General features: G+C 43.5%; 1 protein-coding gene across 6 annotated transcripts in view; it reads left to right on the top strand.

Annotated features, from left to right (window-relative positions):
• The window catches only part of sppl3 (signal peptide peptidase 3), a 33721-nt gene extending 22847 nt beyond the window's left edge, over nt 1-10874 (top strand). For all 6 annotated transcript variants that reach the window (XM_071350445.1, XM_071350442.1, XM_071350444.1 and 3 more), the window contains 5 exons: nt 2596-2702; nt 4056-4219; nt 4458-4645; nt 5493-5602; nt 8535-10874. In XM_071350445.1, the coding sequence (XP_071206546.1) occupies nt 2596-2702; nt 4056-4219; nt 4458-4645; nt 5493-5602; nt 8535-8606 (641 nt within the window). In that variant the 3' untranslated portion in view covers nt 8607-10874. The remainder of the gene's footprint in view (nt 1-2595; nt 2703-4055; nt 4220-4457; nt 4646-5492; nt 5603-8534) is intronic.
• The last annotated feature ends 5563 nt before the right edge of the window (nt 10875-16437 follow it).

The raw sequence follows: 16437 nt of genomic DNA, 5'->3' as shown, positions 1-16437 counted from the left end.
CTTCTCCTCTTTCTCTCAGCGCTGTCTCTTCTCCTCTTTCTCTCAGCGCTGTCTCTTCTCCTCTTTCTCTCAGCGCTGTCTTCTCCTCTTTCTCTCCGCGCTGTCTCTTCTCCTCTTTCTCTCCGCGCTGTCTCTTCTCCTCTTTCTCTCAGCGCTGTCTCTTCTCCTCTTTCTCTCAGCGCTGTCTCTTCTCCTCTTTCTCTCAGCGCTGTCTTCTCCTCTTTCTCTCAGTGCTGTCTTCTCCTCTTTCTCTCAGCGCTGTCTCTTCTCCTCTTTCTCTCAGCGCTGTCGCTCCTCTTTCTCTCAGCGCTGTCTCTTCTCCTCTTTCTCTCCGCGCTGTCTCTTCTCCTCTTTCTCTCAGCGCTGTCTCTTCTCCTCTTTCTCTCAGCGCTGTCTCTTCTCCTCTTTCTCTCAGCGCTGTCTCTTCTCCTCTTTCTCTCAGCGCTGTCTTCTCCTCTTTCTCTCAGCGCTGTCTCTTCTCCTCTTTCTCTCAGCGCTGTCGCTCTCCTCTTTCTCTCAGCGCTGTCTCTTCTCCTCTTTCTCTCAGCGCTGTCTCTTCTCCTCTTTCTCTCAGCGCTGTCTCTTCTCCTCTTTCTCTCAGCGCTGTCTCTTCTCCTCTTTCTCTCAGCGCTGTCTCTTCTCCTCTTTCTCTCAGCGCTGTCTCTTCTCCTCTTTCTCTCAGCGCTGTCGCTCTCCTCTTTCTCTCAGCGCTGTCGCTCTCCTCTTTCTCTCAGCGCTGTCGCTCTCCTCTTTCTCTCAGCTCTCCTCTTTCTCTCAGCGCTGTCTCTTCTCCTCTTTCTCTCAGCGCTGTCTTCTCCTCTTTCTCTCAGCGCTGTCTCTTCTCCTCTTTCTCTCAGCGCTGTCGCTCTCCTCTTTCTCTCAGCGCTGTCTCTTCTCCTCTTTCTCTCAGCGCTGTCTCTTCTCCTCTTTCTCTCAGCGCTGTCTCTTCTCCTCTTTCTCTCAGCGCTGTCTCTTCTCCTCTTTCTCTCAGCGCTGTCTCTTCTCCTCTTTCTCTCAGCGCTGTCTCTTCTCCTCTTTCTCTCAGCGCTGTCGCTCTCCTCTTTCTCTCAGCGCTGTCGCTCTCCTCTTTCTCTCAGCTCTCCTCTTTCTCTCAGCGCTGTCGCTCTCCTCTTTCTCTCAGCGCTGTCTCTTCTCCTCTTTCTCTCAGCGCTGTCTCTTCTCCTCTTTCTCTCAGCGCTGTCGCTCTCCTCTTTCTCTCAGCGCTGTCTCTTCTCCTCTTTCTCTCAGCGCTGTCGCTCTCCTCTTTCTCTCAGCGCTGTCTCTTCTCCTCTTTCTCTCCGCGCTGTCTCTTCTCCTCTTTCTCTCAGCGCTGTCTCTTCTCCTCTTTCTCTCAGCGCTGTCTCTTCTCCTCTTTCTCTCAGCGCTGTCTCTTCTCCTCTTTCTCTCAGCGCTGTCTCTTCTCCTCTTTCTCTCAGCGCTGTCGCTCTCCTCTTTCTCTCAGCGCTGTCTCTTCTCCTCTTTCTCTCAGCGCTGTCTCTTCTCCTCTTTCTCTCAGCGCTGTCTCTTCTCCTCTTTCTCTCAGCGCTGTCGTTCTCCTCTTTCTCTCAGCGCTGTCGCTCTCCTCTTTCTCTCAGCGCTGTCTCTTCTCCTCTTTCTCTCAGCGCTGTCTCTTCTCCTCTTTCTCTCAGCGCTGTCTCTTCTCCTCTTTCTCTCAGCGCTGTCGCTCTCCTCTTTCTCTCAGCGCTGTCTCTTCTCCTCTTTCTCTCCGCGCTGTCTCTTCTCCTCTTTCTCTCCGCGCTGTCTCTTCTCCTCTTTCTCTCAGCGCTGTCGCTCTCCTCTTTCTCTCAGCGCTGTCTCTTCTCCTCTTTCTCTCAGCGCTGTCGCTCTCCTCTTTCTCTCAGCGCTGTCTCTTCTCCTCTTTCTCTCAGCGCTGTCGCTCTCCTCTTTCTCTCAGCGCTGTCGCTCTCCTCTTTCTCTCAGCGCTGTCTCTTCTCCTCTTTCTCTCAGCGCTGTCGCTCTCCTCTTTCTCTCAGCGCTGTCTCTTCTCCTCTTTCTCTCAGCGCTGTCGCTCTCCTCTTTCTCTCAGCGCTGTCTCTTCTCCTCTTTCTCTCAGCGCTGTCGCTCTCCTCTTTCTCTCAGCGCTGTCGCTCTCCTCTTTCTCTCAGCGCTGTCGCTCTCCTCTTTCTCTCAGCGCTGTCTCTTCTCCTCTTTCTCTCAGCGCTGTCGCTCTCCTCTTTCTCTCAGCGCTGTCTCTTCTCCTCTTTCTCTCAGCGCTGTCGCTCTCCTCTTTCTCTCCGCGCTGTCTCTTCTCCTCTTTCTCTCAGCGCTGTCTCTTCTCCTCTTTCTCTCAGCGCTGTCTCTTCTCCTCTTTCTCTCAGCGCTGTCTCTTCTCCTCTTTCTCTCAGCGCTGTCTCTTCTCCTCTTTCTCTCAGCGCTGTCTCTTCTCCTCTTTCTCTCAGCGCTGTCTCTTCTCCTCTTTCTCTCAGCGCTGTCTCTTCTCCTCTTTCTCTCAGCGCTGTCTCTTCTCCTCTTTCTCTCAGCGCTGTCTCTTCTCCTCTTTCTCTCAGCGCTGTCTCTTCTCCTCTTTCTCTCAGCGCTGTGTGTTTATGTCTGATATTCTCTCTCTCTCCTCAGCTCTGGCCATGGGGCTGTGTGTGGCCATGATAGCCTTTGTACGGCTACCCAGTCTGAAGGTGTCTTGCCTGCTGCTATCAGGGCTGCTTATCTATGACGTGTTCTGGGTAAGATGGCTGCTCCCATCCCTCCACCCAGCTGACCCAAATACAACCACTAAAACACAGGCAGGGCCATGAGTTATCAGACACAAAGGACCCCAACTATAGACCATGGCTGAATCTCAAACTCTAGTTTGTCGAGCCATCGAGACCTCCACTGAACCCTTCGGAAACCTCTTTATCGAGTGGCATCCTCTGCTGACTCAGTGCCCTCAGCAGCAATTCCTTCCCATGAATCTCAGCACGTTACCTAATAACATAATTACTATTTTTGACACGGTCTTAGTCACACAATTTTAAATCTAGCTAATGAGTCCAGTGCTTGAAGACGCAGTATTTCTGACATTTGATAATGTGCACGAAAACCTGTCCATTCTCTTGCTAAGCCTGGGCCAGTCATGCCATGTCAAAGCTTACTAACTAGTGCAACACTAAGGAACATTATTTTATCACAACAAGTTTTAATGAAGCAGCAACTGTCTGTTCTTCTCCGAGTCAGTGCACGGGGTTCAGCTGACTCAATTACAATATAGCGATTGGTGCTTTGGTGAATGGTGAAGTATGGAATGCTAAGTAGAGGTCAACAACTTCATCAGCAAGCTGTCCAACTATCATAAATAAGTCGCATCCGAGCTACACGCTGTTTACTTGTGCAGTGGTGCCTAAAATCCTTGCCTAACATTCGCTTGAATTCCATTCCAACCCTGTTTGTTAGTGAAGCTAGCTAACATCAGACAGGCTACAGCCAGCTAAATTGGCTCATGAAGTCACTTGCGACAAATATACCTGCACATATTTTGTGCATGAGTCGCTACAGAGTTTACAACTTTCTCACCGTCTATCAGAGTAAGCGTGTCTGCCCATGTTTCATATCGAGTCATGCTACAAGACAAGTCGCAGGAGACTGTGCTTGCAACTGGATTTCAACGTATGGCAGTCGTGACATTGAGTGTGTATCGTCTCAATTCTAATTTTGCCCAAAACATGCAGACTTGAGCGATCACTATCGAACACAAGGGCCACTCCAATAAAGGGCTTAGGGGCCAAATGTTTGGTTTGAGATTCAGCCACTGTCAAAGCAGCTTACTAAAGGTGTGAAGACCTAAGGTACAGCGAGTGCCGCTCATTCAGGTCTCTTGTGTTTCTTGAGGTGGACAGAGCAGCACACCATAGATAGACGGATATTTCCACGCTAACAGGACAGTAGCCGTTTTTCCGCTGTACACCATAGAGATGGCATTGTAGGCTCCACCATCACCTTTATCGTGGTTAGACTACATGTCAGACAGAACTACAAACATGGCTATTTTCCAAGGATCGCTTGAGCCACCGGAGATGACTCCTCTGTCTGTCCTGCAGGTGTTTTTCTCGGCCTACATCTTCAACAGCAACGTGATGGTGAAGGTGGCCACCCAGCCGGCTGACAACCCCTTAGACGTGCTGTCCAGGAAGCTCCACCTGGGCCCTGGGATGGGCCGCGACGTACCCCGATTGTCCCTGCCGGGCAAACTGGTCTTCCCCAGGTACCACAGCCTCGCCGTGAGGAGTGGATCTATGTTTAAACCTCCAGCTGCATTCACTACAGCTGTTCTTATGAGCTCTGAAACGCACGCTTGCATTTCCTCCCACTCTGTCCTGCTTTGTCCCCTCCTGCTGTCTCCTTATTACCCTCCTCTTTGCATCCTGCCCTTCACCGTGTTTTGCTTGTCTGTGTTTTCCCTCCCTCTTTTCTCCCTATATCTCATCCCTCTCTCCCTCCAGTTCCACAGGCAGTCACTTCTCCATGCTGGGGATCGGGGACATAGTGATGCCGGGGCTGCTGCTGTGCTTCGTGCTGCGCTACGACAACTACAAGAAGCAGGCCAGCGGGGAGGCGGGGGGACCAGGCACGCCCGGACGCATGGGGCGCGTCTCCTACTTCCACTGCACTCTCATAGGATACTTTGTGGGTAAGGACAGGGTGAGAGATGGATGCGGGAGGGACCATCATGTAGCACGAGGCTGCCCAAATCTGTCCCTGGAGAGCTTACCCTCCAGTAGGTTTTCTCTCCAACCCCAGTAGGTAACTAACCTGATTCAGCTTATTAACCAAGTTAAAGGTTGACTTTGGGCGCAGAAATAACGTCTTTAAAACTGTATAACTGATCATTTCACCATCATACCAGGTCATTTTAATGCTGAAAAACAAAGATGAATAAGATATTTGGCTACAGAAGTGCCATTTGTTACTGAACTCTACAGCTTCTGTCCAAAAACAAATCCTGTGAAATGACGTCATGACATACTGGAGGAGTTAGCTAGGTCAGTCACAGCACGCATGACCAGAGTAACACAATGATGAATCACCGAATGCACACCCCATTTCTGTTTGAAAATTGAGAAAGAGGCGGAGTTGGACTTTTTTTTGGTGCCCAAAGTCTACCTTTAATTATTAGAATCAAGTGTGCTAGATTAGGGTTGGAACAAACAGGACGGGAGCTCTGCAGGAACAGAGTTGGGCAGCCCTGGTGTAACAGAGAACCACATTCTGACTTGTTGAACCCAGTCAGTAGAGCGTGCTATTGTCTGGTTAACTAGACATGTGGCAATAGTCAGCCATATGACAACATATAAAGGGAGGTGACTTCATGCTTAGAGAATTAAACAACAATAGAGTCATTCTTGGCTGATTTGAATTTAATTGTATTGTGTATGCAGTACAGGGAAGCCTCCCTCTGTACACAATGATGTCATATTGCTTAGTCTACCTTAAACTCCATAGTATGAGTGTTTCTGACCTGTCGCCGTTTCTTCCAGGCCTGCTGACTGCCACTGTGGCCTCCAGAATCCACCGCGCGGCTCAGCCTGCCCTGCTCTACCTGGTACCCTTCACCTTGCTGCCTCTGCTCACCATGGCCTACCTGAAGGTACATATGGGGTGGTTTCTGGAAAAGGGGGGAGGGGTGGGGGATAATGTGATGGCGTCATTCATTTATGTAAGTTAAGAGGTCAGACAAAATAGCAGTACTGCTGGGGAATCATTTTATAGGACTCAAAAGTTTGTGTAAATGTGTTTTGACTGAATGCTGACAGTCAGAAGCTATGTTTCCATTAACTTGTCAAGAGTTTTTTTTGTCGACATTTCAAAAGTTGTCATAGAAAATGGATGCAATTGCCTGCTACGGTGCATTTCCAGTTAACTGTCTGTTGTGTAGATAAAAACAGCTGGATGTAATGCCATCACACAAAAGAAAGAAATTTTGCAACAAAAAAAATAGAATGTCTAATAAAAATGAAGTGTTTCCATTATCCATTAAGGCGAACTCCCACTTATGTTTCATGTCTCAGGTAGCCTACCAACGTATCGCCATGGTGAAACTTGCACTCCTGTAGATCTTTAAATAATTGGATGATGGAAACTTGCATTCAGCCAACCTGAAAAGCAAGGCAAAGCAATTCGGGCTTTCTTGAAAGTCAGGACAATCCTTGTCCTGCAAAGAAATATTATTATCGCTGAAATAGATTTAGCAAGCAGTGGGCATTTTAAGAATTAAATGTGGAGTGATTATGTCACATGCCCAGCTTACCTTAAAAATACAATTTATTTGAAAAACACTGTTTCCATCTTCATTTTCTGCAAGTTTGACAAAAAGCTGCCCCTGTCAAACGGATAAAAATGTTGACGTCTTTAGAACATGTCTCCTATAGCTGCCGCTTCCATTACACTTCGCAATGGTGTGACATTTGCTTTTGTCGAATAAACCTGGGTCAATGGAAACTGAGATGAACCAATGGAGGCAGTGCTTAAGTGGTAGAGGCCTAGAGGAGTAATCCAGGATCAAGGCAGATAAGACGCCAGTGACCAGAGGTAATGGATGTCGATGTTGAGGATAGCCTCTAACACGGGTGGGAGAGTAGGCAAAGATGGGTGATATCTGTGGGTAGGGCTGGGCGGTATACAGTATTTCATGACATACCGGTATTGATGCAGGGACCGGTTTGGGTTTTTACTTTACCTTCTATACCGGTATTTGAATGTTTGGTTTGTTAAATGTGATACGCCCGGTGTAATGTCAATTTTGATAGTTTACTTCGCTACTTGAGTCATCTCTCCGCTCTTTCTCTCCGTGCCACTTTCAACACAGACTTGTCACTCAAGCAGCGCATTTGATGTGCCTCAACCACGAGACACTTGCGTTCAGTCTGCATGGTCAATGCAGCACATGCAACAATGTTGACAACAACAATGCTGTTTTCACTTTGCTTCTTAATATAAATCCACTAGCGTTCTATAAAGGCACTATTAGTTTGTTTCTTACATCAGCAAACAGCTAGTTTGTCTTAGCAAGTTGCCCTAAATCTTGTGAGACGCTAATGTTATTTGTTAGCCGCAAATGCTAATAGCTAGCTAGCAAATAAACGTACTGAGAAAGAGCAAACGTAGCTAGCTAATTAATACAGCATGATAATACCAGTGATGGTGTGGACCTAAATCAGCATGTTTGTGCAACAGTATCTTCTAAATCAAAGAGGAATATGCAAAGCAAAAATATGTTAGCTACATGAAGTAGTTAAGAGAGAACATGCAATGTAGCCAAAGCTTATAGGCTCCCCTAGGAAACACTTATCACTTTAGTTCTTACCCTGTCACAATAACTCCACCCTGGCATTTTAATTCGTTGTCATCTCAAACAAAAGTATATTCTAACTATAGAATTAGAATAGTCATTATATTTCCATGATTCCAACAGTTTTGCTCTAATTCACAAGTCAAATTGCAATTGCAACATTTTGTTAAAAATAAGTCCTAGATTATTTGCCCATAACGTGCAGCCCTACGTGGCAGTGTGGAACTTCTCAATTGAGCACTGGTGTAAAGTACTTAATAAAATAGTTTAAAGTACTACTTATTTTATTTACTTCACTACATTCCTAAAGAAAATACTGTACTTTTTACTCCATACATTTTCCCTGACACCTAAAATTATTCATTACATTTTGAATGCTTAGCAGGACAGAAATGTTCCAATTCACGCGCTTATCAAGAGAACATCCCTGGCCTCTGATCTGGAGGACTCACTAAACACAAATGCTTTGTTTATATATTATGTCTTCGTGTTGGAGTGTGCCCCTGGCTCTCCGTAAATAAAAAAAACAAGCAAGTTGTGCCATCTGGTTTGCTTAATATAAGGATTTTGAAGTGATTTTTACTTTTGATACTTAAGTATATTTAAAACCCACATACTTTTAGACTTTTATTCAAGTTGTATTTTACTGGGTGACTCACTTTTACTTGAGTCATTTTCTATTAACGTATCTTTACTATTACTCTATGACAATTGGGTACAGGAAATGCAGAAATGATAAAAGTGCTGAAATTTGTTTTGGTTGAATTGAACAGTATAAAACAATCAGAATGGAGAGAGACTCATTGAAATCACTTAGAATGTCTGAGTTGCTACCCCAGGAACACTCACTACTCTTAAAGCAAATGTAGAACTTTTATAATTCAAAAACTAAAATACCGTCCAATTTTTTAATTTTTTATACCATGATATAATATTTTGGCCATATCACATCTTGGTGAGGATTGTATTCAATAGTGTGGTAGTTAAAGGGAATCACTTGGGCTCCTGAGTGGCGCGGTGGTCTCAGACACTGCATCTCATTGCAAGAGGCGTCACTGCAATACCTGGTTCGAATTCAGGCTGCATCACATCCGGCCGTGATTGGGAGTCCCTTAAGGTGGTGCACAATTGTTCCAGTGTTTGGCCGGGGTAGGCCGTCATTGTAAATAAGAATTTGTTCTTAACTGACTTGCCTAGTTAAATATAAATCGAACCCTGGTGTGTCCTACAGGGAGACCTGCGGCGCATGTGGTCAGAGCCTTTCCACACCAAGGCCAGCAGCTCCCGCTTCCTGGAGGTATGATGCACCCTGGGAACACAGCCAGCGTGGGGAGGACCATGAGAGAAGAGGGAGAGTGTGCACTGAAGAGAGGCCTCGTCCTCATCACTCGTTCATTCTTTCCACCCATCCTCTGAGCAGCAGACCTCTCATATGGACACCAGTGTGTGGACCTCATTGCCAGACAACTCCTCTTTGCTTCCTTTTTCTTCTCATTCTGTCGCCCTCCTTTTCTCTCACTTTGTGACCTTCTCTTTCCTTCCCTCTCTATATTCTCTCCTTTTCTATCCTTTCCTTATTTTCCATCCCCCCTTCCCATGACCCATTCCATTTTGCTAGGCCTCTCACTCTCTCCTTTTGCTCTTGGTCTCTCTTTGTCTTACTGCCGTACCGCCCCTCCATCCCTTCCCATTTATGTATCTGACTGACTCTGCCGGACTCCAAGGCCAGGTCTCCCCTTATATGGATTACTGTTTGTGGGACGTGACTGGGTCTTCGTCATTACAAATCTTGTAATTATTATTCTGGAATGATTTGGTATGAACCACAGAGAGAGTAGGCAGAGCTGCTGCTGCTGCCACTACGCAGGACAATGACATCAGTGCACAGGACCAGCAGCTGACGGGAGAGAAAGAGAAGGAATGGTTCATCAGTCTCTCCCTCCCTGTCTCTGCCATCCATCTCCCCCTCCTGTCCCCTGAACACTTCTCTCTTTCCTCTACACCCTCAACCTTCCTCCCCCTCTAACAATCTCCCACCTTCTATCATTCGCTGCCCCATCACAGAAACATGTATTTTATTTAGAAAAGATTTTATTCTTGGCATATACAGAAATGATGTATTATAAATTGTGAATGTGTCCCTGCTATTGATGGGGATGCATCTCTCTTTGTAAATATGTGTACACACACATTTGGGTGTCATGATGTTTGAGTGTGTGAGTGAGAGAACATAGAATGAGATTGTGTTATTACATTATGAACAATTTAATAATGTTTTAGATCCAGCACAGGTATAAAGACATCGACAATGACTCGACTTATGGAGTGGCAAATCTCTGACTTGGATCACAGCTTTGTTCTGGAAGGATAGTCACACTAGGGGAGGTTTCCTTGTGTACACATTTCTTCCCACAAGTGACAGAATGGACATTGGGAAACCCCTAGATAACCTTTGACATGTGCCATGGCTGTACCTGGAGGTGTCTGTTTGTGTGTGTGTGATCATATAGCATAACCTCCATGATGTCTAATGGACCTTGAGAGAGAATCTCTATTACGCCCCTGGGGGATTAAGCTTAATAAAGGATTGTAATCAATGGACCCTGAGAGGTTCAAACTAACCCATAGCTAGTTTTTACTGTCAAAGGTTTAGTATCCCAGCAGTTTTTGGATTGTCATTCCTCCCACAGTTTGTGGTGCTTGTCAGTTAGATCATAGCTTCAACGATATTGGAATTAAAGTATGTATGTGTGAGAGCGAGAGAATCAGAGGGAGAGCGAGACTTGAATGGAACATGCAGTTTGTCTTGGGTTTTCTTTACCTGTTTTCTTTATTTTTTATGTTGGTTCTCTGGCCTTGCATGTCAAGTGTACAGTGTGTGTCATTCCTCAGACTGCATCAACAGCTCAAACTCTGCTGGCCAAAACCAAGGCACTGAGCTTTGCCAGCAAGGCTGCACAGAGGAAAGTTACATGGACAAAGGCCAGGGGTCTGGAGGACTCGGAACAGTTCTGACCCAACAGGCCAGCTGGCAGATTTGAGACTCGTTTAGCCCTGACTTCACTCTGGCTGATCATTACCTGAACATTATCTGGCTGTGGGACAGACCAACGTCAGACGGCCTAAACATCATGGACTTTATGTAACAACAAAAAATCAACTCTCCTCTGCCTCTTTATGGACTTGGCAAAGAAAATTAAAAAAAAAAAAAAAACAATGCCGCTCATTGTGATAAATAATTGAAGAAAATTTTGATGATTTCATTTTTTATGGAAGATCTTTCTTTTTATCCCCTTTGTATTCGTTTTTTTCTTTTCTTAGTGCTGTAGGTTTAGTTCCATTTTCTACCTTTCTTTCCTCTTCTCCCTTGCAGCAGAGGGCTCTAGCTCTTTGGTGCATTGACATTACAGCTGAATGGATTCTGTATACAAGAAGTTGAATAAAGTAAGAACTGTTTAGTGAAACATGGACCTTTGATAAGCTGAATCTAAAATATTTTGTCTTAATCCCCCTTCCTGTTCCTCTCCCCCTTGTCAGGATTCTGCTGTAAATAAACATGACTCTAACTGTACGGCTCCTGTGTACGGCTGTTTTTCTACAGGCTTACGTTGGGGTCATATCCGAGTCAGACTCATTGTTCAACTTACACTGGTATTGGTTCTGTATCAGCTACTCTGGTAGGAAGTTGAGACCTTTCGATAGATTACTTTCACACTAGCTACATTATCAGGGGATAATGTTTGATCAATTCAGGCATACTCTGTGTGATGAGGCCAATGTTACTGATAGTTTATATTCAGAATTTTCTGTTTTTTAATAAGGAATAGATGTCAATGTTTTCATTAAATAAAATATGAGCAAAATGCCATTGTTAGGGAAAGATACTGTATTTCCAAGATAAACCACTTGATGGCGACACTGGCCAAGTCAGATGCTTGAGGTCGGTTGAAAATTAAACTAGACATGAGCAAGCCTGATATGAATAGCTTCCTCATCCACACTGCATGTGAATTATGCATATAGTATTCTTCACAAAGAATTTACTTAGGATCCCACAAGATAATTTGTATTAGATGCTTTTGCCCTTTATTTCTAAACCCTAAAACAATACTGATATTCTCAGTTTGAACACTGTTGAAAGTGTCTGCTGATTGGTTTTAAAGCACTGTATGGTCTGTCAGTGGTTCCCAACATTTTTCGGTTACTGTACCACCTACTCATGAGTCTTCTCAAGTACCCCCTGGTTGGGATCCACCAATCTGTATGGTGAAAGAGGTGTGTTGTTGGGCTGTGTCAGGGGTTTCGTATGCATCCCATGATCTGAAACGCTACCCATTTAAGAAGCATTTAAGGTACAGTATGTTATGTGTGTTTTACCCCTGCGGAGCATCTGACAGAATTGACGTGTATCATTCTATGTTCTAACGATGCTTTTATACTCTGTTTTCCATGCTCTAGACTAGGTCCACCAGAGAACGTCGGAGGACTGATGGAAGCTCTAGCATGGAAGAGCCTTTTTAGCTTCTGTGGGAAAATGGCTGCCTCTGTGTCGCACCAAAGATGCTGAGTCAGGGATTTCTATAGAGCACAGTGTGAAAGGTCACTGGACCAGCGTGGCGATGGGTGGCAAAACCGCTGAGTCACCACCTCTGGTCCGGTTTCTCTTGTCTACCTAAATAGGAAAGTGGGAATTAAGATGATGCATTTTGTCTATTCAAAATCTGTCCGCAGATGAATTTGGCCAGGATCTGAATATGCTGTTGGAGGGGGGTGGGCCGTGAAAACATGAGGTTGAATTACCAGAAGACAGATCTATTATTACAGACCCCTGGCTGAAATGTCCAGCTTACTGAAACCACAACCACCCCACCTTTCCACATTCAGACATTTATCAGAATTACTACAAAATGCCTGTCAATCAAAAGGCTCTCACACCTAGCAAATATGGCGAGGAATTCTGTACCATTTGACAGAAGTAGAGGGAGTGCTGGTGGGAGAAGGACCAGATTGAACTAGTTAAAGGTGGTGGTAGGGGGCAGGGAGGGAGAGGGCTTCCAGGACGTTGGAGGTTGGGAAGGGTCAGTGAGGTCAACGCAGAGAGAGCGAAAGACCGGGGCTTTTGAATTCCCAGGGTCCGCCCCTCGTCACGTATTGGCCAGTTAGACGAATCCACCGGGGCCATGGGGATTGTAGCATGTCATCTGGAACACGGTTCGTCAAGCTAGGTGTCCTAAAATAAGAAGTCAACCCACCATTGGAATGTAGGGTTCGGTCTGAAGAGGTCCATAAGTCCCTTTCACATGAATCCTCATCTAAGACAGGCAGGTACAAGGGCAGCCCAAGAACTAGCCAACCACTGAGTAGAGATTTACTTTTGAGAGAGTAAGGTTATCTGAGCCAATTCATTATTTTCTATCTGCCAAGGAGAACTGTTTTGACAATGACATCACTCATGTTAGCATATTATGGTCAAAAACAGAATGATGAAAATCATACTTAATGTAAAATTTGTTATATAATTACAGAATAAGCATGTTTATTATTCAGTAATAACATATTAAAGTCTTTTGTAGGCCTTTATAACTTCTGCAAAATCAGGTAATCTAGTAAAATGGTCATTACCCAACTCAGGTAGCCTACATGCATGTGCTGGTTGTGGCCCATGCTCACACCCATGCTAATGGAAGAGGTTTCTCCCCCCTCCTCTCCCCTTCCATCATGTCCTCCAGCCTGGAATTCCAGGCTTGTTTAAATAAGGTTTGCCTGCCCGGGCGCAGGTGGATTCCCCTCTGGCCCTCTGACCCGGAGGGCATTCAGTACATAAAGTGAAGTATTCCTCTGAAGTTCAGTTAATGTGGTTGGGTTTTCATTCTTTGGACTCAAACAGTCACAGAGTGGAAAGAAAAACAATCCTACACCAAAGAGCGGAAGAGACATAGGTAGAGTGGGCTGCTCTTTATATTTACATATAAAATGCCATTCTTACAAGAAGATAGATCTCAACTATGTTGATTTATGTAATTATTATGATGTCCTTCATTTGCTTTGGATGGTGGATATAAACGTGATGGGATTGGCTAAACTGAAAACAAGTTTTTAAATAAAATAAATTTAAAAAAAATTAAATGCACTTGCATTACCAGTTACTCTTATAATGATCTACTATCCTTTGGTCAATTACACAATCAGTTGTATGAACTTTTAACACGCTGCACAAACACTTCTCACCCAACTTCACCAGCTGAACCATGACTACATTCAAAAGCAACACTCCCAGGCGCCTGGAGAAACTGTCAGGCTTAAGATGGAACATCTGACATGTTTTCTGTGGTGCTGAGCTTCAGAACCAGTCCCCATACTGCTGGAGACGCTGTAAAAGGCAGTGCCACCCACACAGCTGGAATGTCATGCATGCAGTGGATAGACCCTGTTTCTGGAGGGAGAGAGGAGGGGAGCCTTCTGTGGTAGAGACAGGGTACACAGCACACACAGGGGCTGGGTGCTAGAGGGGTCTACTCTCTGTGTGAGAAAATATGGGGAACACTCACACCCCACCCCCACACTCACCAAAAAAACGAATCCATTAACATTTTTGGGTTGGGAAATTATCAATGACTATCCATCAGTTGTTTGCCCTTCTCCTGATGAGACAGAATCTGGAGAGAGATGGGGGATGGAGGGATGGGGGTTGGGAGAGGTTAAAGGGCAGAGGAAGAAGGGAGGTACATTTTCAGAGGAAGGGAGTTTGGAAAACAGAAGGGAACATTAACTCCAATGTTTAAAAGGATCCTCTCAGCCCCATGACACCTCACAATTCAGAGTTTAGAATCAAAGCATGAAAAATTAAATTTCACCAAATTTTTCAGGATTCACACTCTCCAAATATGCTATTGGAAAAGGCTATTAATTATTGGCTTGGATTTATTTTTTGTTCTTTGTGTGTGTGTGTGTGTGGTAAAGTACATCAAGATGGAATTTGAACTGGCCATCTAAAGGACAAAGTTAAAGCTGGGTAGAGGATTTTATGCTCATTTCCCTCTATTTGTAACGTAGAAATAGCAGGGAATGTCTATCCTTAGTGTCACCAATACTTTGGTGACACTAGACTGCAATACAGTCTACGTTGAATCTTGAATAGCAGCATATTCAAATAAACATGTCTGAATTGTTACATTCTTAATCATATGTTTGCAATGGTTTGTTGAAACAGTAAATTGCCTAAATATTGAATATATAAATATCTATGACCAGCTTTATTCAAGATTTTCATTTGAAATATTAAAGCATTTGGGTAAATATTTAGTTTGTAAGTAAATACACCTCTGAAAACCTGTGATATAAGGTTGGAAAATACTTATTTCGTTATCTTAAAATATATTTTGTTCATTTGCAAAATGTATCTTATTTTGGGAAGGATATTCCTTTTCAATAAAATACAATTGCCCTTCCAAAAGCACAACTAAAGTAAATTCTCTCTTGATGTTTGTTGTTTTGAGTTAAACAGTACATCAACATGTTCATGATTTTATCAAGTAAAATTCAGAAAATATTATGATTAAATTATGATTCAAATGCTTCAATCACATCAAGGAGTTTAAATGAAACTTGTATTGATGTTCATTCTTGATCACATGAATGAAATCAGTATACATGTATAACCAATGCAATTCTGTTTTTAGAGTTAAATGAATAACTAGATGTAATAGCAATGAGCAAACAGTAATGAATCAAATCATATTTCTCAATTATTTTAAAGTTACCACTTTGCACAGGGAGGACAGAACATATCTAGTTTGAAAACCTAGACTGTACAAATGCATTATTGATTATATCAGTGGTATTCTGCCACAAAAGATACATTCATTAGTTAATTTAATTTTAAGTCAGTTAATTATAAAATCTATTATACAAATCTTTTGTTTAATGTATTTTGTATTTTCTATGTAATTATAATAAGGTCAACAACACTGATAATGATAGAAAGAATAAATATCTAATTAACAAGATACTTGTTTTTATCATAATACATTTTAGTATTTACATTACCACTCATAATCTTGTTTTGTTTGTACCACAAACTCAAGTCCTTGGTACAAAACTCAACAGACGAATAAACAAATGCTTATTCCTTATTGTATGAATCATTATTAGAAAGGTTGAAGTGGACATTCTGGATACTATGAGATGAAAGTTTCTTTATTCTGCTGGGATTATTTTTACTGTCTCAATACTCACACTCATCTCATTCTCTACCTTGCTCTTCTCTCTCCCAGAGAATCATTTATTTATTTTAGATTGAATTCAGTTCCCCTTAGGAATCCATAAATGCAGTTCCACAAATGTTTTCCCATCAATACCTCTTATTTGCTGTCCATGGCACAAGTCTCTCTCAGACCAACAATAAAGTTTATCTCAGTGAGACTATAAATGACAGTTAATTGGCCACTATCTTGTAAAATGTCATCCCCTTTCCATTCCTTTAGCTTCCCCTCTATTCTATTTCATAGATTGATCTATTGTATATTGTAACTCATGTTCATGAAAATGTTTATGTTTTTCTATTCAGGTTCTATGTCAGTTTGCAATCTTGAACAAAATCGATAGTAGTTATAATTTGTAATGATCTCTTTGGTCTGCATTGTGCTCTGACATGGCAAGAGATCCACTGCATCCTATACTAAGCCGGGGCTTTGAAGACGAGGTCGAAGAGGGATGAATGAGGTTTGGGGGGGCAACAAAGACTTGCTATCAAGAAACTTGTTTGCGTGGCACCTTTCACAAACCTTTCAACTTCCAGAGTGGAAGCATTGATCAATGTTTGTGACTGTTGTCTGTTCTCCTCTTTTTATATAGAAAACACAGTTTGATCAGACTACTTCTGATAAACTAAGGAGTGGTGATGAAGAGACTTTCTGTAGCCTACTGCTTTATAAAAAGAGACGAGTGAGAAACAGAGGGACAGTGAGACCAAGAACTCCTCTTCTGTGGTGTTTAATGGCAGTGTGTAAACCAAGAGATAGAGAACATCACTGGCCTCCTATAATATCTCTGTATCCCTCTGAATTCATCATGCCCCGCCTTATATCAAACATTTTTTGCCGATTGGCAGCACAATCAGATCCCTTCAGAGTGGG

Source organism: Salvelinus alpinus, chromosome 18 (assembly GCF_045679555.1).
Source record: "Salvelinus alpinus chromosome 18, SLU_Salpinus.1, whole genome shotgun sequence".
NCBI lineage: Eukaryota > Metazoa > Chordata > Actinopteri > Salmoniformes > Salmonidae > Salvelinus > Salvelinus alpinus.
The sequence above is the reverse complement of the archived record's forward strand: the minus strand, read 5'-3'. Positions and strand labels throughout refer to the sequence as shown.